The sequence below is a fragment of the Drosophila melanogaster genome, chromosome 2R (assembly GCF_000001215.4).
Source record: "Drosophila melanogaster chromosome 2R".
NCBI lineage: Eukaryota > Metazoa > Arthropoda > Insecta > Diptera > Drosophilidae > Drosophila > Drosophila melanogaster.
This window is the reverse complement of record NT_033778.4, coordinates 4,219,276-4,244,927: the sequence shown is the minus strand read 5'-3', so window position 1 is coordinate 4,244,927 and position 25,652 is coordinate 4,219,276. Positions and strand designations below refer to the sequence as shown.

At 39.4% G+C, this 25,652-nt stretch overlaps 1 protein-coding gene across 1 annotated transcript; it reads left to right on the top strand.

Moving 5' to 3' along the window:
- The first annotated feature begins 1,993 nt into the window (after positions 1 to 1,993).
- On the top strand, positions 1,994 to 9,149 carry IntS3 (Integrator 3). Its single transcript, NM_001042972.2, has 11 exons — positions 1,994 to 2,167; positions 2,229 to 2,839; positions 5,772 to 6,405; positions 6,466 to 6,655; positions 6,719 to 6,909; positions 7,205 to 8,014; positions 8,072 to 8,229; positions 8,371 to 8,515; positions 8,566 to 8,691; positions 8,751 to 8,933; positions 8,990 to 9,149. Exons 1-11 carry the CDS (start codon positions 2,081 to 2,083, stop codon positions 9,059 to 9,061), a joined length of 3,207 nt encoding a protein of 1,068 aa, NP_001036437.1. The 5' UTR covers positions 1,994 to 2,080; the 3' UTR covers positions 9,062 to 9,149.
- The last annotated feature ends 16,503 nt before the right edge of the window (positions 9,150 to 25,652 follow it).

Sequence of the window (25,652 nt, the reverse complement as noted above, 5' to 3'; positions counted from 1 at the left end):
GCTATGCGCAGAACAGTTGTAACGGCAATTTTCTCTATTCCCATATTTCGCCAATTTGCATATACCGCGTAACAATCGGCGCCACTCGGGCGGCTGTTGAGTAAATTCAAAAACGTAGCGGCCGGCGTCTATTCGGTTTCAAAGCGCTGCAGAAATAATTCCTGAACCTCTCGCCAAGTCATACCCTCTATACAGTTGCTAAGTGCCATGATCAATTTACTTCCTTGAAGGGGGTGCTCAGACAGGATTATATCGGTTGTTGAACACCACTTTGCTGCCTCAACGCATGCAGCTTCAGGGTTAAATTTGGGTAGCTTAACTTCATAGCTAGGTTGCTGGTTGCTGGCGTCACTCATAATGATTTTCACTACTCAATTTGTACAGCTGCGCGCATTTAACGAGTCCACCTGCGTCTACTTAGGCTTCTCAACAATTAATGTGTCGTTTCGTACAGACTGCTTTTTGTCTTCTCAATTTTGTCATTCCCTTTTCATGTCCACTTGACTTAATATGATGTATGTAAATGATCCAATTTTATATTTAAAATGAACATTAGGTTCAGTTGTTTTTATATTAATTTTTTTTATATTCCAATTTGATATTTTTTTTTAAACAGCGCGCAATTTTATCATATTGCCACACAAACAAGCAAATTCTATTGTTATATTTCTTACGCTCTCAGCGTAAGCGAGCGGACAGAGGTCAATTTTGGCCGTCACCAAAAAAAGTGGCTGCATAGTGGCAAACCAATGTATGGCCGTTACGCATCTTTTTATTCTAGTGTCTTTGGTCTGTCCGATCTTTTTTCCGTACGGACGTCTCGATCTCAGAAACTTTAAAAGCTGGCATGTTGAGATTAAGCATGCAGCTTCTAAAAGACATAAGCGCAAGTTTGTAACCAAATGCTGCCACGTCTATTCAAGCACACACAAATCGGTCATTGCAAAATGTTGTGATATTTCTTCATATTATTGTTAGTCTTATATTGTTATTAAGATTAAGATTATTGTTATATCGATTTGCCAAAAAACGTTTTGTCCACTCTAACGCTGAAAACTGCAATGCCCACACTTTTGGGAAATGTGTTGATATTGTTAAATATTTCTGTTAGTCTTGTAAATTTCTATAGATTTGAAAAAAAAATTTTTACACGCCTCCTCTAAAAGCCACAAGCCGTTAAAAACTGCCACTCCCACATTTTTGAAAAATGTTTATATTTTATATGTATATTTATTTTCTTTTTATTGTTTGTCTTGTCAATTTCTATTGGTATACAAAAATCACCACCCTACACCCCTCCTTACACTTACAAAACGCACAAAATGGTCATGCCAACACTTTTATAATTTTTTCTCATTTTATTCGGAAAAATTATGAAATTTCGTGTTCGAATTATCACAAGCTGAGTAAGGGTATTTGATAGACTGGTAACTCGACTATGGCATTCTCTCTTGTTTTTTACCCGGTCCGACCACAGTCGTTAAAAGACAAAACCAGATATGTACAAAAATTGAAAATTGGTATTATAAGATCTACAAGTATTTAAAAAATTAATAAGCAGTTTGTATTACCTAATCCTACCAGCAGTCAAAAAAGTAACACGTGCGAACTTAAATTGCCTGTTACTGCTTTTCAGTAGGACTTTAAATGAACACAGTTACTTTAAAAAAAATTGTGCATCAAACGAATCACAGGCTATCCTCCTATCTATAAGCGGAAGCCAGTGTGAACGGCTCACAATAACGATTTTCTGATATATCCCCAACTTCAAATATTCTTCTAGATAAATTTGCAAATTTGTATAATAAATTGAAATTCGTCTGTTAAAATGTTTTCTTGGACTGAAACATGATTATAATGGTTGTGCTCCGGGGCAATTAATTTTTTTTTCATATGTGCTCCGTGAGATAAAGATATAACGGTTGCATTTTATTGTGGTCTATAAATCAATGTTATTTTTTAGGTATTTAAAGCTTCGAAGGTATGGTAACTAATGTTTGTTAATATAATTGGCTTATTAAAGTCATACATTGTGCGAGCACATTAACCGCGGAAAAATTTGACGAAATTACGCCTTTAGATGGAACAGCAGCAATCAAAAAATAATGCTCACGTCTCAAAGTTGTTCATTTGTACGGCTGTTGATTGCAAAGATGATATTGAGGAGGTAATACGGCTAAACAGCCTTTCAGTAATTCTCGATCAAATTAAGATTTATTTTGTTTTAGAAATTCGAGCGTTCGTTTGTCACTCTGCAGATGCAAATTTCTGGCCTTAGTGACAAAGAGATGCATGATATGTTGTCACAAGCTGTGTGTAAAGAAAAACAGCATGAAGAAATATCAATCGGCTTTCTCTACATAATGCTTACCGACCCTTCTATGGCTTCCAAAACATATCGGGACGTTACTCTCGTATCTAGAGACGGAATGAATGGCATTGTCACAAATCTCACGTTTCTGGTCGCTGAGAAATATACAAAGCTCACGGAGGTAGCGAGAAGGCAATTAATTTGGTTGTTACGGGAATTCGTAAAGCACCAGGTTCTAAGTGTTGAAAATGTTATATGGAACTGTTTGCGTCAGGCTGGCGGAGGAGATGTTTCCTCCAGAAACCTTTTTCTTATCGAGAGCCTTTTGGACATATTCATCGAATTTAGAACGTGGTTGGAAACCAACCCATTTCTCGTTCAGTCTACAGTTTACAGCTTCGTACGCCTAATAGAAGATCACGCTAACCCTGCTCTCTTGTCGCTTCGGCAGAAAGAAGTGAAGTTTACGATATCATTGATCCGAGAAAGGTTCCATGATATTATACCTCTAGGAAGAGATTTTGTACGGTAAATGCAAAATTAAATTAATAATCGATTCAGTGTGTGCTCTTGGCGCTAGCTTAGTGTTAAGCAGTAGTTAAGCGTTCCGGAAATTAAAAAAATGTATGTTATACATACATTTCTATTTATTTGTTCAAAATTAACCAACGCCAGCCTTGCATTTGATTTGAATATTGGTAAACAATTCATTTTCATATTTAAAAGTTGGGTTAATTTATTTCCATTTCCATAATTTTCCTATACGTTCCGAAATACACTATCCGTCATGCTAGCGCCCTTAAGCAATAATCTTTGATGTGAGATATTTAGAAAACTGTATGCGAGAGCTTTGGAAATTTTTTCCCTCAAAAGTTGAAAAATTTTATAAATGAAAAGTTTACATGGGATGCAGTTGGTTGTTTATAGATTTTTATTTAAATAAAAAAGAAAAACAATCCATAAATGGGTAAATCAAAATTGGGTCATCAGGATAGCGCCCTCTACGATATTTTAAGTTTTTTTGATTCATTTCGAAAAAAATTAGATGGTTTACTCTTAAATCTTTAATTAGAATATTATTTAAAGGAAATTAAGATTGAGTTGATCCTCTATTGTTTTCAAGGTCTTCACATTCGTTGGGGAAGTAGATAATATATCCTTTTTAGGTAATTCAATGTAATCGTTGACCAACCGAGTTTTATTCCGGTGATCAATTACTTTTTAGTAGCATATTGATTACTACCCTCGTATACTTTCCTATCCAACTATCTGGGGAGTATGGTATTTTTTAAAATACGGAAATGCCGCTTTTAATATACAATTATAATCGTTATTTTTGTGTTAAAACCTGCAATTCACGGGGGCCCTATTTCGATACTACGCCACCTCCTCCAACCCGAAAGTGTAACCGGTTCAAAATGTGCTCCTCCATACGAAAATCATGTAATGACTACAGCCTTGTGGTCCCTCCACATTAAATTTCTTCTCGTCCGAAAATACGACATATTGCCATTCTTTAGACCAGGCTTGCTATTTTTCGGAACTTATTAAGAGGTGTTTTTTCAGTTTTTCGTGTATTTAATGCTTAGCTTTCCTAATCACCGAATTGGTCGGGTTTTCAGCACGTTTTTCTTAAATTCTCGCTAATTTAATGATGGAAAATACGCATTCAATTTTGCGCTGAAAGTGAAGCAGAATTAAAGAGATAACGTTTTTTCTCATGACCTCTTTTTTATCCTCAAAGAGAGAGGGAATATCAAAGAATCAAAGTTGATGAATTTTCGTGCAATGGCATAAAACAGAACGTTAGAAGAAAAGGGTGGGGGCGCTAATCTGATGACGCGCAGAGTATATACATACTTAAGTCCGTTTCGTTATAACAATCTATTATTTTTTGGCTTATAAAAATAAGATTTTCATTTTCGATTATTTGATGTCTTTTAAAGCTTCTTTATCAAACAAAAATACCTCTCTATAAGGTAAAAACACATATGCAACATATGAAATTTGAACATTCAAGACTTGCCATTAATATATAACATCGTTTCAGCCTAACTAGCCTAAATTATTTCGCGGTTATGTATTATGTCAATGTATTCCTTACTTAGTACATGTGTTCTTTATACGATTGGAATCTTTATGTGTATTTCGTTAGGAGCATTGACGCTGAGTAGCTGAATGTTTGGAGTTGGAGGTTTTTGAAAGCTTCTGTCTAAAAAGGCTTGAGAACTGATAACATTCGGGCAGCTACTTGGTCTTAGTGAAGTTACCTCACAGTGCAGGAGTTCGGAGTCTCCATCTGCAGTTATGATTGTTGTTTACCTGTTTTTGACGATTATGTCGTTGTATACGGTATAATGACCTGGACACAAAAACCTCTTTGCGCGTCGCGGTTAAGGAAGGAGATGTAGGACCGAAAAATAATTTTTCTCTTTTATCAGCGAGCTTAGTTTAATTCATTAATTGTAAAATGCTCTACACATAGACTAACTCTCCTGTATTTAACGATATTTCCCTGATTATAGCAGATTCTTAAAAGATTTAAGACGATATATGTGCGGCGCTTGTCATGACTTTATATATATATACTATATATAGTATATATATATATATATATATATATATATAGTATATATATATAGTATATATATATATATATATATATATATAGTATATATATATATATAGTATATATATATAGTATATATATATACTAAGAGTTGCTATTATTGGAGAATGACCTTAGTTTAAATAGAAGCTTTTCATTACATGTCTCATTCTTGGGTTACGAAACCGTTAAAGTCTGGTATTTTTGACAATAACTTTGCAAATATGATGGCTTAACAGTGGTATTTTTGTTTCAGAAGCATATGTATAAGTAACAATCTTTAATTAACTTTGTTCCAAACCTTGAAAGAAGATATTCCTATCGTGTTATTATATTGAGCACTTTTGGGAGATAAACGCGGTTATTCGTACATATGCATGAAAGCATTTAAACTGGGTTGTCAGCCAGCATAACGGTGTCCATGATTTGTCTTTCTGGCGGATGGTTAGCTCTTATTGCGAGGTATCCAACAACTCTAGAAAAGGTTTTCTTAAAAAAAAAAATGAAATAAAATAAAGATGTTTTATTTACATATTTATAAGTTTATTGCTTAATAACAGTAGCAATAACTGTATCCTGATCAGTAAATGATTGGTTTGCTTAACTACAAGGATTGGTAACACGGATTTAAATATTGCATATTGCGTTTTTAACGAAATTACCTGGTTTTTTAATTAATTAACCTATTATCCCTTGAAAAGTGCAAATGTTTAATAACAACTCAAAATACACTATACCTTTTAACTAATATGGTTATAATATGTTACCAGTTACTCGTAGAGTAACTGCTATAACAAATCAGTAATAATAGATTTGTTATTCTGTTTTAAACACACATTTTATTATTTACAGCCTCCTACAAAACGTAGCTCGAATTCCTGAGTTTGAACAACTGTGGCGGGATATTCTTTTCAATCCTAAAATGTTGCATCAAACTTTTAACGGAATTTGGCAACTACTGCATATACGGACAAGTCGAAGGTTTCTGCAATGCCGTCTGCTGCCTGAGATGGAACGAAAAATAAGCTTCTTAGCATCTTCTGTTAAGTTTGGAAATCAGAAGAGATACCAAGATTGGTTTCAGGACAAATACTTTGCTACACCTGAGTCTCATAGCTTGCGATCTGATCTAATTCGATTTATCATAAATGTCATCCATCCCACAAACGATATGTTGTGCTCTGATATTATACCGCGATGGGCAATCATAGGTTGGCTCATCTCGTCCTGCACCAATCCAATCGCTTCTGCTAATGCAAAGTTGTCATTGTTTTATGATTGGTTATTTTTTGATCCTGCCAAGGATAATATAATGAATATAGAGCCTGGAATTTTAGTTATGTACCACTCTATAAGAAATCATCCATTTGTTAGTAGCACGCTGTTGGATTTCTTATGCCGTATTACAAAAAACTTTTTCGTAAAACATGAAGATAAAATTCGCATTGGTGTTTATAATTCATTGAAATTAATTCTTGAAAAGCAGGTAATACAATGTCAATTAAATCAGGTTTTAAATTAACAAAAAAAAATATCTTTATAACAGGTGATACCAAATCTGCAACCACTTTTTGAGTCACCCAAACTTGACAGAGAACTGCGTAATTTAATAAGGGACAATTTTAGAGAGTTTTTATCACCGCCGGCTAATCACGGACAGCTACTGTTCACTTCCCTGCATCCAGTTCAGGGTCATATTTTAAAAAAAGAGAGCGATCAAAGAATTTTACATTGTGGTTGGTATTTCTCTTTCATATTTTTAATCTCGAAAAATAATGTGAATAAATCTTTATTGACAGAAAACATGGACCTTCATGAAACTGGGCTCATAAATATTAGTGGGACAATCGATGAAGACAAAAAGATCTTACTCGTGCCAACGGATCAAGAAATTGAAAGTGTTTTTAGCGACGAAACTGCTGAAAATTTAAGAAGAGTTCACAACATTGAGGACAATACGGATGACGACGATGACCTACCATTATCAGAGGTTTTTAGTCTTCAAATTTCATTTATAAAACCAATTATTTAATAGGATATACTAGATTAGTTAAAAACGGGCCCACTCTAACGCCCACAAACTGCATAAAACAGCACTTTTGCATTTAGAAAAATTGAAATATTCCTAATCGGGATCAGGAAATGTTTCCAAATGTTGCCACGTCCAAAAATGCAATTTTTTTTGGTTTCTTGATTTTTTTCATTTTATTTTCTTTTTTCCCAATATTTACTAATATAAAAAAAAACCTACTTGACTATAGTATTTTCTATTCAATTTATTACAGGTAAGACTTAAAGAAAAGCCAAAGGTAGAACTAGCAGAAGCAATAGCCGAATCTTTTGATGCATTTGTTACGAAGCGTAACTCATACACTTGGGAGGCGTTTTTGAAAGATTTCCGGCCATTACCAGCGTCTGCGTTTGAAGAGTTTCAGCTGAACTATGTGATATCAAATACTGTTTTAATTTTACGGGAGACTTTGCCTCAACAAAATATATTTTCCGAGAGCAAAACCGAAGAAAAACATTTGGCAAAAAGTATAAGTTATCCTTTGTACGGTTTGTTTCGATTTTTATATGAAAACGACGAAAAAAGCAAAAAACCATTTCAAACCTTGCTGTCAGAAATCTGTGAAGGAATACCTGAAATTGGCTATTTGCTTCTGTACTTTATGAAAATTTATTGTAAGCTTCAAACGCGCAAAAACTCCCAACAATCATATCAGTTTAAAACAACTATTTATCGACAAATTTGCGATGCGGCAGATGAGAAAATCGGCAATTGTCTGTTACGGGATCTTGATCTGCTAGAAAAGGAAAACACAAATATTTTTTTATGGCTCCTGCCTGATATATATAGAGAGTTTAAGTCAATAGCAACAAATAACACTGATCTTTTGCGAATAACACTGCGTTGCATAGATGCAAAAAATGTGCGTGACATATTATACTCAATCGCACAAGGAAAACTTACAATATTTAAACAAGATGGTCTCATTGATTGCATAAGGCAAAGTCTCGAGTTTGAGACATACGAACAGTTTTGCCTTTGGCAAATTGTTCAAGCTCACGATGTACCCTTAAGGTGTATACAGGTATGGTACATAAATATTGATTACGGCTCTCGACTATTTCACTGTTTCATTTTTTAGGACATATTGCCAGAACTGGAAGCCGGAAGTCATCCCGAAGCTTTAAGCCATTTTCTGTTATTGCTTAAAAATGAAGAACCCACAAATGAAATTATTCGATTAATGCTTAGCAGAGAATCGAAGTCGAAAGGTGATCCATTCGTAACCTCAGCCTTAAGGTAAATAATAGCAGCACTATACGCACACTGTATAATTGTATTAGAGTATTTTGACAAAAAAATATTAAAACAACATTTAAATACATCAAGGAAAGCAAAATTTTAACAAAAAAAAACTAATCAAATTTAATAATCCAACAGATTCTGGTGTCAACGCTATGAAGAAAAACTGTCTGAAATCATTGCTTCCCTGCTTACATCAAAATACCCCAGTTCATCTCCCAACAAAAGAAAACGACCCCCCAAGGGGATTTCTGTCTCGACTAGCACTCCTTCTGCTGATCAAGTACGTTCCGCAATATTAATTTATGCACATAATAAACATATTTTAAACAGGTATTAAATCATCTGGAGCATTATAGAAGAAGTTGCAGACATGGCACTGGAACTGGCCTTTACGTTCATGATATGATGCAGAGAGCACTTCAATCGGCTTACTCTCACAGTAATGATAGTACTAAGGTACGTGTAAAACAATTAGTTTATTTTGACTTGATAATTTTTAATCATTTTGTCCGCAGAAACAATTTTGTGATTTGTTCGCCCTGGCAGCGGAAGAAGATACCACAGTTGGCCGACGTGGGGGAAGCGGACGTGGACGTAAACAACCAGGGAGTAAGAAAGATGTCAATAATCATGGGACAAGTAAAAAAAATCCCGAGATGGTTAAAACAATATATTCCTCCGATGACAATTCTAGCGAGGTTGGTTGTTAACATCTCTCAACGCGTACTAATTAATAATATCTTATATATTTTAGGAGGATTGGTCAAAATCTAAAATATTGCAAACGGCTAAGAGAAGGAAAAAAGCTAACAATGATTCTGACTGACAATGGGAATGTCATTCCCTAATTAGTTACTTCTCTGATAAAGAATTAAAAGCGGATTTCGAGATTTCTCAATAAAAATTATGAATTGAAATAACTAAAATTAAATAATTTGGTGCACGTTAATACTAAGACGTAATTCTTTTTTGGTATTTTACAAACCAAATTAATTTTATTTTACAATTAGGTCCGTGCTTTGTGTCTCGGGGCATTTTCGGTCTTATGAAAAAGCGGTGTACGAAAATTTTTTTTCTTTCCATTTGTGTCCTACTTTGATTGACGACTTGGTAACATAAAAGCTTTCTATACTAATTTTTTGTTTTAACTTTACTTTATTGGATCTTCTCAGAAATTATGTACTGTTTTCAACAGTCGTTTGAACTGTATTCTTGAAGAATGGACCTAATAATCAGCGTTGAGTCGGAAGGTCGTTGCGGCGAAGACAGGATCGCAAGATGGTTAGGATGTAAAGTTTATTTGCTCATGTAATTTTGTTTTTGTTGAGTTATTTCCTCTCTGACAGATATGATTTTAAGGTCTCTTTGGATATTTTCGTTTCGGATATACCATGGTGGAGTGATTGTTCTCAGTAACTTGGACTGAGCCCTTCGCATGATATCAATGTTGCTACTACTGGCACTTCCACATAATTGGTAGCCGTATGTCCAAATTGTTTTTAATACGGAATTGTAAGACCCTGTGGTCAAGACAGAGGGATGACCGTGAGTTGATAAGCCAATGGAGACTATTAGCCTTAAGCTTCAGATGTGATCGAAGGGCAGTCTTGCTGGTTGAGTGTGAATGTTACTTGCTTACATTTTTGTTCGTTTATTTTGATTCGTCAATCAGATAGCCACTTCTCCACAGCCAATAAGTGACGAGAGAGTTGAGTTGTTGCTTGTAGAGGACATTTGGATCGACTTAAAATCGCTGTGTCGTCGGCAAATGTAGAAGTCGTTAACAGTCTGCTTGTGGGTATATCTGATGTATAAAAGACGTATAGCGTAGGTCCAAGTACTCCAGTGTTTATAGCGTGGTCATTGGACATATCAGAGTTACATCTCACAGCAAAGGCTCTGTTGTAGAGATACGACTTCAAGAGTTTATGGGTGTTTTGGGGGAGCATTGCTTTGATTTTAAACATTAAACCATCTAGCCAGACCTTGTCAAATGCCTGGGAGACATCTAGAAATATTCCTGTTCATTCGCGTTTTTCGAAAGAAGTTTGTATTTCTGATGTTATTCTATTGACTTGTTTAATGGTTCCATGTTTCTCTCGAAAGCCGAACTGATGCGCTGGAATAAGGTTACGTGTCATCAGATAGGTGGTGATCCGGGTCATCAGACATTTTTCGAAGAGTTTCGAAAGACGAGACAATAGGCTTATAGGCCTGTATGATGAAGAAACTGAGAGGTCTTTTCCTGCCCTCGGTATCATTCCTATGATCGACTTTTTCCATCTCTCTGGAAAGTACCCGAGGTTTGTGATAGCGTTAAAGAGCTGGGAGATAGTGCATATAGCACAGTATGGAAGCTCAATAATAATCTTTGGAGTTGTTAGATCACATCCTGGGGACTTTTTCGGATTTAGTTGATCCTTTATCATTTTTAATATTTCGTTGGCTCGAAATTCGATTGGCTCATGTGGTGTTTGGTTGACGTCTTTTAGCGTCGGTAATACAAACAAACTTTTAGCAGGGTTCGGCTGGAACACATGTTGAAGGTGCGTTGCGAATGTGGTAGCTCTCTCTCTATCGCTTCGGGACCATCCACCTGCAATGGTTCTTATAGGTGAAATAGTTTCTGCCAGGGTAGTAAAACTGGGATATGCTGTCCATAGTGAGATTTTACTGTTGGATGTTGATAGTTGTTCTATATAGCGACGTTGGGCGTTTTTCTCTTCTTGCCTGAGTGCATTGGAGAGTTTACGTGAAGCATTTATTAGTCTTTGCTTTGCGAATTGCGATCTATGGACTTGCCACTCCCGTCGCATCAGTCGTTTTTCAAGAACGAGCTGCTTGATGGACTCACGAATGGTAAGATGATAGATCCGGTAGGGATTCGGTACTAATGAGGATTCGAGGGATGTTTTTGGTGATTGCAAAATCGATTAAATCAGGAATTTTGTTCGGGTCGATAGGCCAGTATCAGGCCTGAAGAGATTTATGATGGCGGTATACAACTGTTTTCCTATAGGGGTGACGAGCCGTGATCCCCAGTGGGTGCGTTTGGGGTTGTAGTCACCTGCAGCCGTTGGCGTTCCACAATGATATTCGTAGGGCAACCATTGATTATTTGGAACGTTGTGATATTAGGTCTTGCATGGTAGTCCGCATGAAGGACATGAATTAAATCATATGCTGCTGCAAAGTATGCATCATGGTTTCAATATTGCTTTGTTGTTGCTTCGGTAATCGAGGATTCGATGTCGGATCAATTTGGGCAGTATGTAGAGTGGTTGTCGTAGTGCTTGGTTTAGTAAGTCCCGATTTCAGGACGTTTGCGAAAGTCACATTTTGTGAGGTGATCCCCGGACCAAATGAGGATCTCTTTGCGGTTGAGAAAAGTACGTCTGGGTTTATTTCTGAGGGTTTAAGTGTATTCTGTGCGTTATGGAGGCGTACAGGCGTTACTCGGGGGTGAAGCCGGCTTTTGAGGTCTTTGTATATTGGACAGCCTCTATAGTTTGCTGCGTGGTTACCGCCACAGTTTTCGCACTTTTTAGTATTGGGATCGCTTTTATTTGTCGTGCAATGAGCAGAGTCATGAAGCTCTCCACAGATGACACAAACTGGACGCAATGTGCAGTATGCTCTTGTATGGCCATATTTTTGACAGCTCGTGCATTGGACTGGGCCTTTGCGCTTGTGTGGTTCTTCTACGGTAATTCTACGATGCAGAAGAAACTGTAACTTGTAGATTTTGTGCACTTCATTTTTCCGGATGTCTTTAGTGTCAGGTTCCAGCTCAACTTTGAAGAGTGGTTGTGGGTTTCTGTCTTTGCTCAGAATGTTGAAGACGGCTTTTGCCTTAAAACCCTTATCATTTAATGCCTACGTTATCCCAGCAGGTGTTCGTGCTCTATACCCTTTAGAACGCTTGGTGTTCGGGAATAGGTCAAAGGCCCTAAGGACCCAACCCCAGAACCCAAAACGATGGCACCCCCAAGAGGCCATTAGAAGCGACACCCCCCCCCCTATCCGAGCCCAACCAGCAAAGCGGGTAGAGACCCCCAGCTAGAAATCGAGGAGATGGGAACAATCCTGGACCACCTTCTGACGAAGGTCAACCAGAACGATTGAGGAGCATGAATCTGGCAATGAAAAACTCATTCGCGAGATTTAATGAGATCAACTGAACCTGAGGACAAGGCTGCTAAGGGCCTAAATAATGCCTTGTCGGCACTACGTATCCGCTGCGCCTTCAGTGTCCAACGAGGCGGCATTGGTGATCGCTGAAATACCGCCTCTAGACCTTGTGAGGAGTCTTGTGAGGACCCTGTACCCGAGCGGGCCGTGCGGGAAATAACGGGATCCCTGCGGCCTATAAAGGGTCGGCGCCAGCACACATCGGGGAATTAGTCAACCAGACAGCGCGTGGAAGGAGGTAGTGAGACCGAGCGTTGGAAGGATAAGTTCGGGAGTGAGAACGCGCGGATTAGTCAGGAAAGAATAAACAGAGGAAGCATCAGGCAGCAAGAAGCCCGCAGGACACGGAAGGACGATCACCACAAGTGAATAGTGATCCTGAAAGGGTAAGTGGAGTCATTGGTCAGCAAAATTTGGTCCCACCACCACCTAGCAGGCTTGGTCGAGGAAATGCGGAAGACGTTGTCCGATTTAATCGGCCAAACCACCGATGAGCCAAAATCAGTCGCAATTCTGGAAGCTCTAGAAAAGGAATACGGAAGGAGACCGGCTGTAGAAGTGAAAGTCACCGGCGTAGAAGGCCTGGTGAGGAGCCTTGACCTCGCTAGCATAGCGGAGGCCAGCGGAAGCAGGTCCGAAAGGCAGGAAATCGGACAGACGGCAGCCGCTAAAGAAGGGAGACAGCAAGCACCGCAGGATTGCGTAAAGGTGGCAAATCAGTTGCGAGAATGGAGTTTTCGTTACGACGGGAAGCAGCTACATGGCGAGAACTTCAAGGACTACATGGTGGACATGCAGACCCTAATACACACAAGGAGACGCTGGCGAGAATAAGGGAGAACGCACGTTCATACGCCCGTACGAGTGCCAGGACGACACCGCACGCCCGTCAAGGAACAACAACGACAGGCGAGAATCGGACCCGGTGCGGCGTGGTTTTCTACCGAACCCAGCACAAGCCTGCCATAGATGCGGTGGCCAGGGCCGCTGGTCTCAGGAGTGCCGGAACCGGCCGTTAAATTTTTTGCTGGCCCTGCGGGAGAATCGGTCTAAGAACTGGGGAATGCTGCCACAGATCGGGAAAAGCCACGCGAACCCAGCCTCAGAGGGGCAAGCAGTGTTCGCAAGGTGCAGCCCCTTAAAATTAATGGGCAATCTGAAGGCGGAAGAAAGGCAACTGTCTGCCACAGTGCTCATAGACCGAGTGGAGATTAAGCCCACGGTGGACACTGGAGCCACGGCTAGCTTTATTAGCGAGGAGCTGGTGGACAGGTTGTAGAATGCAGGAGAGGTCTTACCTACGAGGAGAGAAGTAAGAATGGCACATGGACGGTATGAAGAAGTCACATAGCTGATCGAAGTCAACATAGGACTCGGGGAGAGGACCGCTCGGATGCAACTGGTGATCTTACACAATATAATCGACGATCTAGTATTTGGTTGGTGTTGGGTTGTAGGGGGATGCTGTCCTGGAATTTTCCAAATATGCTGAAAAGAAACACTCGAAGAAATTCGTGTTTTTCGTAATTGCGCGGGCGCGACCGGGCGTATGTTTATTCAGTGTGGTTAGTTTTTACACTGCCGCTTATTCTAATTACTTAGGCTATCCCAAGCGCAGCGGAGACTCCTTGGAGACTCTGAGGTGAAGAGCGGGAGAGCGTAGAGGGAGCGGAGAGCGGGTGACAGTCCAAACCCCGTAACTTGAACATTCCGCCCCCCTTGCAATCACTGGGGTTGCAACACAGCCATCCTACGGCAGGCTGCAGGCACCGGACACGATCCACCCAAAAACAGTTTTCTGAGCGACCGGCATTCCCTCGTCGAAGGTCAGGAATCCGGATTGGATAACCTTTGGATAAACATCTGCTCCTAAGACCATGGAGAAGGTAGCAGGCCGATGGAACCCGTCATCCGCCAGCATGATGTCCCTGTACTTGGACACTACGGTGTCGCTCAATGCCCGGACAGGTGTACGGATCCGCACCCTGGGCTCGATCTTGAGCACGACCTCGAGCTTCGTGTTCGCGTCGATCCTGGAGCGAATCGCCGTCGTGCAGACCTTCTCGTCGCCAACATTGGTCATCGAAAGCTTAAAGGCTGACGCCAACGAAGCGTCGATGCAGCTCATGGGGGTGCACGGATCGATAAGTGCTGCGGTCTCGAAGGTCTTCGTGCCGGTCTCCAACTTGACCAGCGCTGTCGAAAGGATGTTCACGCTGTGGCGTTGCAGCAGCGACGAGAGCGATGGGCCTGGCGTCGTCGATTCCGGTCGTCGTGGCGGTGAACTCCTACGCTGTGTTGGCGGATTTTGCCGGCGGGAACATTGGGACGAGGCCGAAGCTGCTTGCCGGGTTGGCACCGGTTGGAGACGCGAGCACGCTCGCACCCCGACACCGAGCTAACCTGCTCGTGCATGTGGAGCAGCGTGTGGTGGGATCGGTCGCACTTCTTGCAACGATCACCGCTTCGGCAGTCTCCCGTGGAATGCTCGTGAGCAAGGCAATTGGCGCAGTATTTGTTAATGAGGACTGCTCGCAAACGCTTTTCAGCGCTGAGCTTTAGGAACCTCGCGCACTTCCGAAGAGGATGGATACCGCGGCAGACTCGGCATCGGTAGGATTGAATATCTCGGGTACGTCTGCTCTCCAAGACACGAGCACTGCGTGCGTTTTGTTGACGAGGGGCCATGCTGCGCGTAGTTGAATGTCGAAAGGAGATCGAAAACGAAATGAAAAATAATGGATGATTAGTGCTAGTGAACTACAACTAAGGACGAGAGGAGCGCCTTTTATTGTGGAGATTCGGAAGATTCCGTCGGCACCACTTTTGCCACTGGACGTTTAACAACTCCACGTGCAGTACGGATATTTACTACACGGACGTTGCCGTCGGCTCCTGGGAAAACAGACTCAATTCTGCCGAGCCGCCACTCATTAGAGGGTAAGTTGTCGTCCTTGATGACGACCATGTCATCGATGCGGAGATTTTTGGACGGGGCCTGCCATTTCGAGCGCTTGTGGAGTTCTTTGAGGTACTCTTCTTTCCATCGCACACGGAACTGCTGATGGAGAGCTTTCAAATGCTGCCACCGAATATGAATGGATTTCGTTTCTCCCTTTACTTCGGGTTCCACCGTGGACATAAGGGGTCCCCCGACAAGGAAATGACCTGGCGTCAGAGCCAGCAAATCTGTCGGATCCTCAGACATAGGAGAGAGCGGCCTGGAGTTAAGGCACGCTTCTATTTTTGACAAGAGCGTGGAGAGCTCTTCGAACGTGTATTTTCGTGTGGCAGTGCATTTGTAAAATAGCGTCTTAAAACTTTTTACGCCTGCTTCCCAAAGGCCTCCCATATGGGGTACCCCCGGAGGAATAAATTGCCATTGCATCTCTTGATGAATATAGGCATTCGTCACCGACTCTTTTACGGCTTGAAGGAAATCGCGGGAAAGCAGGGGGGCAGCGCCAACAAAGGTTTTGCCATTGTCTGACTGGACTTGACGTGGACACCCTCTTCTGGATACAAAACGAGAGAAAGCGGCAAGAAACTTTTCGGTCGTTAAGTCAGATGTAGGCTCTAAATGGATGGCCTTGGTGGAGAAACAAACAAAAACTAACACATACCCCTTTGTAATAAGACATGCTCTTCCCGTATAGTTCTTTATATCGAACGGACCGGCGTAATCCATGCCAGTATACGTGAATGGTCGGGAGAACGATGTTCTTTCTTTGGGCAGGACACCCATCAGTTGGCTTTGCAACCGCTTTTTGTGGATTACACATACTTTGCACGAATTTACTACTGCTTTCATCAGGTTCTTAATTCTCGGAATTCAGTATTTCGACCGGATGAGGCGCACCATTAACTGGTTACCACCATGGAGAATTATGCGATGAGTGAAATTCGCAAGGAGGCGAGAAAGCAGGCAGTTTTACGGAAGAATCACTGGATGCCGTTCATTGTATTGAAGGCTTTCGGAAGCCGCCACACGGCCGCACGGCCGCACGCCCTGATCAGTCCTTGCGGATCTAGAAACGGGTTCATGCTTAGGATGGCACTTGAGCTTGGCACTGGACGCTTTTCACTTAGGCAGTGATATTCCACAGGGAATTCTCTGCGCTGAGTGTTCGAAATTAGGAACCGCTCTGCGGCGGCGATTTCAGTGGCCAGCAAATGCACATCAGATGGAGATGTCTGCTTCCTGCACCGCTAAATGAAGCGATGAACATAAGCAAGGACCCGTAGAGCTTTCTCTAGCTTGGAGAAACGTGCCAACAACTCTTCAGAAGGAGCTTTTGCGAGATGGACTTTTAGAGAACGCTTCTCCAGGTCGGTCACCGGAGCGTTGTCGACCTGAGTTGGCCATTGGTTGCGTGGATTTTGCAACCAAGTCGGTCCGTGCCACCATAACTGGCTATCGGCTAGATCTTGGAGGGAAACTCCTCTACTTGCCAGGTCTGCTGGATTATGCTCAGATTGAACATGAGACCAATTCTCTGGTTTTGTGGCCTGGGCGATCTTCATCACCCTATTGGCTACAAATGTGGTCCACTGGCACGCTGGCTTGCTTAACCATGCAAGCACTATCGTGGAGTCCGTCCAACAGTAAAGTTCGGAGTAAATCGTAGGCATCTGCGGAATGATGGCTGCAGCCATTTCGGAAAGCAATTACGCTCCGCACAGCTCCAGTCTTGGGAGCGAAACCGTTTTGACTGGTGCTACCCGGGTTTTCGCGGTTAGGAGTTGCACCATAATGGTGCTGCCCACTTCTACGCGGACATATATTGCCGCCCCATAAGCCTTTTGCGATGCATCGCAAAAGCCATGATGCTCGACCATGAAATCTGGATGAAACGATAGCCAGCGTGGAATGCGTATCTGCTCTAAAACCGAATAACTTTGGAGAAAATTAAGCCATCGCTGAAAAAGCTAATTTGAAATGTTTTCGTCCCACCCAAGCTCCTGCAGCCAAATCTCCTGCATGAAAATTTTAGCTCGAACGATAAACGGCGCTAACTAGCCTGCAGGGTCGAACAATTTGGCAATTTGGGAGAAAACTTAGCGTTTTGTAAAGGACGTTTCGATAGCCAACTCTGGCGGGACGAAGAAGAATTCGTCGGAGGTTGCCTTCCAGCGAATACCGAGGGTTTTGGCAGTACTTTCTGCATCGATCTCGAGAAAATCAGTATTTAAAAGATGGTTGCTCTGAATGGCCGCTAAAACTTCCTTTTGGTTGGAGGTCCATTTCCTCAATGGAAATCCGGCGGAATTCAGAGCGTCTCGGAGCTCTTGCACTATGAGCTGAGCTTCTTCCGTAGAGTCCGCTCCGGCTAGAACATCATCCACATACATGAAATTTCGAATGACATTGCTAGCTTTTGGATGGTTGAGTTCTACGTCAGCCGCTAGCTGCTGCAGTACTCGGATGGCCAGGAAAGGCGCGCAATTGACTCCAAAGGTTACTGTTTTCAATTCGAAATCTCTGATTTCCCCTCTATTGTTACGGAAAAGTATTCGCTGGAATGGAGTGTGTTTCGGATCTACCCAGATCTGCCAATACATTTTTTCAATATCGGCACTGAACACGTATCGGAAATAGCGCCACTTCAGAATTTGAATTGTCAAGTCGGACTGTAAGACAGGGCCAGCATGAAGGATATCATTTAAACTGGTACCATTCAATGAAGGGCTGGAGGCATTGAATACTACACGGAGTTTAGTAGTTACGCTTTCCGGTTTTAAGACGGCGTGATGTGGCATATAATAGGCGTTGCAATCATGGGTAGGAAGAACTTGTCGCATGTGCTTTAAGTCGAGATATTCCTGGATCACCGAATCGTATCTCGCTTTCAAGGCCTCATCTCTTTTTAGACGCTGCTCATTTCTTAAGAACTGAGCCAACGCGAAAGCCCTAGAATGCCCTAGCCCGGAACCGATATGTTCGGGGTCACGAAAAGGCAGAGTAACGACATATTTGCCGCACTGGTTTCTCGTGGTCGTTTGAAGGAAATTCTTCTCGCACACGGAATCGGATTCTTTTACCAACTTTGTTGGTATATTCTCCACCTCCCAAAATCTTGTGAGTAGTTTGTCCAGTGAATTATCGTACGCGTGGGAGATCTGTGTCGAAAAAGAGGAAATTCTACTTTGGGCTGAGGCTGACACTGTACCAGTTAATACCCAGCCGAAAATGATCTCTTGCCCCAAGAGAGAGCCACAGATGTTGGTTTTTGCTCCACTCAGAAGCACCGAAGGCAGAATGTCGGCTCCGATAAGGACATCTATTTGTGCGCTCTCATAGAATTTCGGATCCGCCAGTGGAAAATCGGGAAGATCCCGAAGGAAATTTTGCGGAATTGGGTAGGAAGGCAGATTTCCGGCTAGTTGAGGGAGGACATAGGCCGTCGTCTCCAACTGCAACGCGGGCCTAGTCGGAGATCGGATGGTGAAACTGCAGAGCTTCTTGGACTGGCTGTGAAAAGATCCCGGAAAGTCGGCCAGCGAAGATAGTCGCCTGCGAAAACTTCTGTATCGCATGGAGGCAACCGACAGCCAGAGGAAATGTAGGCCTGGGGCGCAGCGTTCGCGTCTGGGATGGACTGAGACGTGCGGTTTTATCAACGAGCTGGGCAACACACCTTTCATAGACTGAATAGCAATAACTGTATTTAGCCCTGAGAATAGGCATGTTGCTTGCTGCCGCTTCGCCTGCTGACACAAGGCACTCTGAGCAGAGGTCGAATTCCTTTTCAACCTTGTCCCATAGGATTCGGACTTGGTCGCGACGGACGCTAAGCATCGTGACGGTTGGAGCTGCGGATTCCGGAGTGTTGATCTGATCCTCAAATTCGCTTAAGCGGTCAGAAACCGAAATGAATTTGGCTAGCGCTAGATCGGAAGCAGCTATATTTTTAGCTGTACGCTGTACTGTGGCTTTGGATGGAGTGGCACAGTCGTCGGAAATCTGCGCAGGGGTTTTCACCGAAATGCTTGGGATTCTTGGACTCTTGGGCCCTTGTGGTGAAAAAATAGACCTGGGTTTGTCAGCGGACAATTTCTTCTTATCGTCTCCGATGGGCATAATCGAAGAAATACGAAATGGAAGGGAAGCGGTTTTGGAGCCCGGTCACACTTTTGAAAAGTAGACAGATTCCTCAGACTGCACTTAATAAATTTAAGCTTGCCGCCGTGAACGGTATAAAGCAGCGGAAAAAGACCGTATAGGATGTAATGGGTGAGAAAGTGGTGTAGAAATTGCGAAGTGGAAACGCCGTAGTTTAGACTAATTGGACAGGTGACTCGGAGTGAACAGCGAATTGTATAAATGACCTGTGATTTATGGTAATTAGGTCCACCTTATTTACGGTTCAAAAACACTTGGAATGAGGAACACGGTGAAATAAAATGTTTATTAGAACGAAGAAAATTTTTTTTGTCTGTTTACAACTGGAAACGGAGAAAATGGAATGGTGCAATTGGAGTCTTCTCTCCGCGTTGTAAGTACTTCTAAAACAAACACAAATTAACATCCAATTAATATTTTCCACAGGAAAAAATATTTGTCGGGTGAACGACTCGTATTTGGCGGTCGTATTATTTATTTATGGATAATTTTTTGAAAATTTTCAAAAAAAAAAAATAATAATTTAATAAATATTGAAAAGCTTATTTGTTAAAAAAAAAAAATAAAACTGCTTTTAATTAATTAATTAATTAATTAATTATTAATTAATTTGGAAATTTACGGAAAAAATTAATGGAAAACAAAACGCCTTTTCCGCGTCGGCACTTGGAATAAATTTTATTTGTGGTTTGGATTTGCCGACGGGAAACAATTTAAACTTTGGTATACGTTTAAAAGGAATGCAATGTATGTCAGTAATATATGTGGATATGTTGTTGATTGATATGTAATATATGGATGTAGTATATGTAGATGTAATATATGCAATGTATATGGATGTAGTATATGTTGATGTAATATATGTAATATATATAATTACAACTTAGCGGTTTGTTGGTTTATAAAAAAAAGTATTTTTATTGATCAAAAACTTAAGCGAATGTCGGAGACAAATTCACGTCTTACACAATTGAAGTATGAATAATATCTAAATCTAATTTGCAAAGCGAACGCTTAGCAAACCCTTGGCTGAGCTTATTTACTTCTTCATATTGAGCGTACATTTATGTTTACGTTAATTAGGCGCTCTCTTGAGTGGATTGCGCATGGATATAGATCAGACGAGTTTGAGCTACGTGGAAAGTTTTGACCCTTAAAGCTGTGTTAGCAGTTTTGACCCTCTGGTGGGAGTCGCGAATGCGGCTGCGGATGTTTATGTCTGTTGGATTGGGTGCCTTCTTGAGTGGATCACTCATGGGTACTGATCAGCCGAGAACTTGAACTTTAACTGATTCGACAGCGGATGTTAATGTTTACATTAGGGTAGGCTGGATTTGTTATTGTCACCAGAATTGGGGTTCTTATTGGATACATGATTTTATGACTTATATCCTAAGGCATTCTATGATTTTGTGTATGGCTGTTCTTATGTGGTTATGCATGTGTGTGTGTGTGTAAGTATATGTGGTCTTATACTATGGCACATATGCTACTTCCCCATCCTTTAAATTTAGCCTGTCCTCAGGCGGATATTCTAGGATACAATACAGGATTAGTATCAAGTATTTATATTTTCCGTTGTGTTATTTTGTTGTTCTATTTGTTTTGGATTCTCTTTTCTATATTTAACAATTAGTTTTTTGGGAATGCCTTTATATTTATAAATAAAATATAGTATAAGTGTAAGTATTATAATAGCAAGTATAGTTAATGTAATAATTTGTAATGTGTTGTATGTATTAGTGTGTTCTTTAATTATTTCTTTAGCATTTAGATATGATAATGGTTCTAATTTTGTTACATTGTTATTGATATAGACCGTTTGTGTGTAGTCTAGTGTTGTGCTTGTAATTAATATGTTTTCTATTTGAACAGAACAATTAAAAGCTTTTATTATATTGTCTTCTTCTATTATAATTTCTCTATTAATTATACAGTTTTGATTTAATACAATTTTTGATAATTTCCAAGTTAAAATTATGTTTGGTTCTACATAAGTTATTCCAATATTGTTATGTGTTTTTGAATATCTGCATTCTGTTGGTATTTGATTTAATATTCCTGTAATACATTTGTTTATTATTGGTTTTCCTGAGTTTTGTTTGTAAACTTGATTATCTTGAATATAATATTTATCATTTACATTTTCTATAAGTATATTATTATCTTTGTCTGGATATGGTACGATGTTAAAAAGTGCAGTTTTTATAATGTCTCTAGGAATATGGGAAATAATAAGTATTTCATTTGCATCTGATTTTAACCACGTAGAAGTTTTTATATTTAGCAATTTTTCGGAATTTACATGTGATAATGGATCATGTCTTAATAATTTGGGATTAAAAATACCAAGTCTTGTTAATTGCATACCAAGTTCTATATCTTCAATGTATTCGGTAAACTGTTGTAAATTAAATACTAAAAGTTCTAGTCTTCTGTCACCTTCACTTATTGCGCTTAAATGGTTGATTACTTCAATGCCTCTATTGACTACTTCTATTACTTCATTCAATTCATTAATTTGAATACTATGTTCAGAAAGATCGTATATTTTTTGTTCTAATTCTTCTTTGTCACTTTGATCTAAAGTGCCAAAAAGGTATTTATATGCGGTACCTATAATATTAATTAAAACACGTTTATTGCGTTTTATTATTCTTATTCCATTCATTTCTCTGTCTAATTTTTCAGTTAAATATTGGATTTGGGCTATAGTACCATATTCTTCAGCTTGTTTAATTAAATTTGCAAAAGTTTGTTCGGTCTTTGTTAAGTTTACGGACAAATAGTGATATTCATAGTTTATAGGTATATTAATTGATCCTGTTTTAAATATAAGATATCCATTTTTAGCTTGTATCGGGTTCACCTCTAGGCTTTGACCACGGACGGCACGGATGAAACATATTATAAGTGTTATTATGAACAACTGTTTAATCGGACCCCACTTGATTTTCGGGAGTTGAGCTGGAATTGTATTTACTTTTATTAATTCTCTTTTGTTTTTTAAATTTAGATTTATAATGTCCAACTTTTCTTCCTCTATTTGTTTCTTCGTAATGTTTCTCATCTATTTGTTCTACATGTCCTGTTTTCTTAAATGGGTTAGTTGTTTTACTTTTTACCAATGGTGCTTGTTTATATCTAGTATCTACTTCATAGCTATGTCTATCTTTATTCAACTTATCTATTTTTGATTGTTTCTCTTTTTGGTGTCATATGCAGGTGTTCCTGCATAAAGGAAAATATCAGCTGGTGTTCTCCCAGTTGTATTGTGTTTAGTTTTGTGGTTATATACATAGAGAATAGTTTCAAATTGTGTTATCTTATTTTCTGGGTCGGACTCACTATTAATGATTCTTAACTTTTCATTGACTGTTTTATGGAATCTTTCAATATCAGAAATTCCATTTTTACTTGTTGTGATATTTATATTCACATTCTCGGACCTAAGCCATAAATGTAACGCGGAACATATAAAAGCTGAATCTTTATCGGCCTTTATTTCGAACGGTTTTCCCATTTCATTGAAAATTTTAAGAAGAGCTCTTTTTGCTTCCAGCCAGTCTCTACTACTGACTTCAATCAAAGCGGCATATTTTGAATAAATGTCAATGCATGACAGGAACGTTTTATTATTGATTAAATAAAAATCTATAACATATTTTTCTCTGGGATTAAAAGTTGCTGGTGTTAACTCATATCTTAGTTTAGTATCTCTATGTTCTGTTTTGGATATGTTACATACTTCGCATTCATTAATAATGTTCTGTATTAACTTTTGGTAGTCTGGGTAATAATATTTTTCTTTAAAAAGGTTAGTTTGTTTCTCTATTCCTGGGTGTAAAAGTTCTCTGTGACTTTTTATAATTATTTCTTTAAATTCGGAATATGTTTCAATGTCTTTTAATTTGATGTTTGATTTCATAACTTTAGTTATGTTATTCGGACTGACAATTTCTATGCAAGCGTTTCGAATTGTAAGGAAATCTATTCTGTTATGAAAGAAAATTACGCTTCTTTTGGTACATAAATATTCTTTAATTAATTCCTTGGCATGGACATTTGTCATTTCTATGTAATGAATTTTAATTTTCGTTTTATGAAAGTATCTTTTAGTTTCTACGTTATTATTATCGTCTTTTATAAATTCTATCTGCGTGTTGCAGTAAGTAATTGGCCTTTCCGTTAAGGAAATATAAGATTGGTTATCTTCTTGAGCACTGTGAATAGTAGCTTGTGTTGGTAACGAAATGCTACTGGAGGTTTCTCCTAGAAAATTTTCTTCAATTTTTACTCTTGATAGAGCATCTGCTACATGGTTTTCTTTACCAGGGAGATATTTGATATGGTAATAAAATTCATTTAATTTGATTTTCCATCTCTGAGTTTTCATGTTTGGTTCTTTAATTGAATCAAGCCAAACCAATGGCCTGTGATCACTATAGATCTCGAATTTTCTACCAAATAAATAGGACCTGAAATATTTAGTGCCCCAAACAATAGCAAGGAGTTCCTTTTCTATTGCGGAATAATTAACTTCATGTTCGTTCAGAGTTCTGCTAGCATAGCATATAGGTTTATGCTCTTGCGATAGTACCGCGCCTATAGCAAAATTGCTAGCATCAGTAGTTAATGAAAAAGACTTTTTAAAATCTGGGTGTATTAATATGGGATCGGACGTTATTAACACTTTTAATTTTTCAAAAGCTAAGTAATAGTCTGAATCTTTGATATTTATATTTGAGCCTTTTTTTAGTCGTAATGTCATTGGTTTTGCTATTTTAGCGAAGTTTGGAATAAATTTGCGGTAAAAACCGCAAAGACCAAGAAATGATTTTATTTCCTTAGTGGACTTTGGTATAGGGAAATTCACTACGGCTTTAATTTTTGTGGGATTTGGTTTAATACCATCTGTTGTAATTATGTGCCCTAAGAATTCAGTTTCCTTTTTTAGGAATTCGCATTTATCTAGCTGTAATTTTAAATTTGCTTCTCTGAGCTTTAAGAATACCTTTCGCAAAGACATTATGTGTTCTTCCAATGAAGTGGAATACACAATTATGTCATCCATATATACGAGACAGTTTTTGTATATTAAATCTGCTAAGAGATTATTCATGCAACGTTGAAAAGTTGCGGGTGCATTTTTTAAACCAAATGGCATTCGAGTATATTCAAAATGACCATTTTTGGTTGAAAAAGCTGTCTTCGCTATAGAATTTTCATCCATTTGTATTTGATGAAAACCTTTTGCGAGGTCAATGGTTGTAAAATATTGGCAATTTCCAAGCTTATCCAATATTTCATCCATTACTGGTATTGGGTATTTGTCATCAACGGTTATTTCGTTGAGGTTGCGATAGTCAATGACTATGCGAAATTTCGATTTTTCCAATGCATCTGGCTTTTTGGGTACTACCCAAACAGGAGAGCAATATGGAGAATTCGATTTTCTTATGATTTCTTGTGGAATCATGTCTTTCATTTGGTTTTCGACTTCTTCGTCGAAGCTTTGTGGGTATTTATATGGACGTCTGTAAATTGGGTCTTCGTGTTTAGTTGTTATGACATGTTTAGTTGTACTTGTGAAGGTCAAATTTTCACCTTCTTTGTACTGTATGTCACTAAACTCGTATAAGACACTGGTGAGGGCTTTCCTCTCTTCATCGTTTAGATGATCAAGTCGAAATTCATTTGTTTCATTGAGTTCGTTGTCAATTACATAATTGACATACTCAATATTTGGGGAATCTAATAAGTTTTCTTTTAAACTCTCTTTAGGTGTTTCCTCTTCTTCGTTAATATCTTCAAGTCGCAATTTAAATGTGTATTTATTTAAAGTGACTGTATTGGATGTATAGCATATAGTTGCTTTGGAATCTTCCAAATATTCCCTGCCTAACAAAATGTCGTATTTTTCTGAGAATTTATGTATGTAAATAAAATGTTTGCTTTGTCGGACATAATTTACTAGGTTTTAATGTAATTTTTGATTTGGCCCTCTACGGCAGACGAAGTTCCTGATCGCAATTATGCAGGAATCCGTCGACAGGTCATGCGCCAGCTCCAGGTGAATCGCCCTTGTCGTCAAACACGTAAA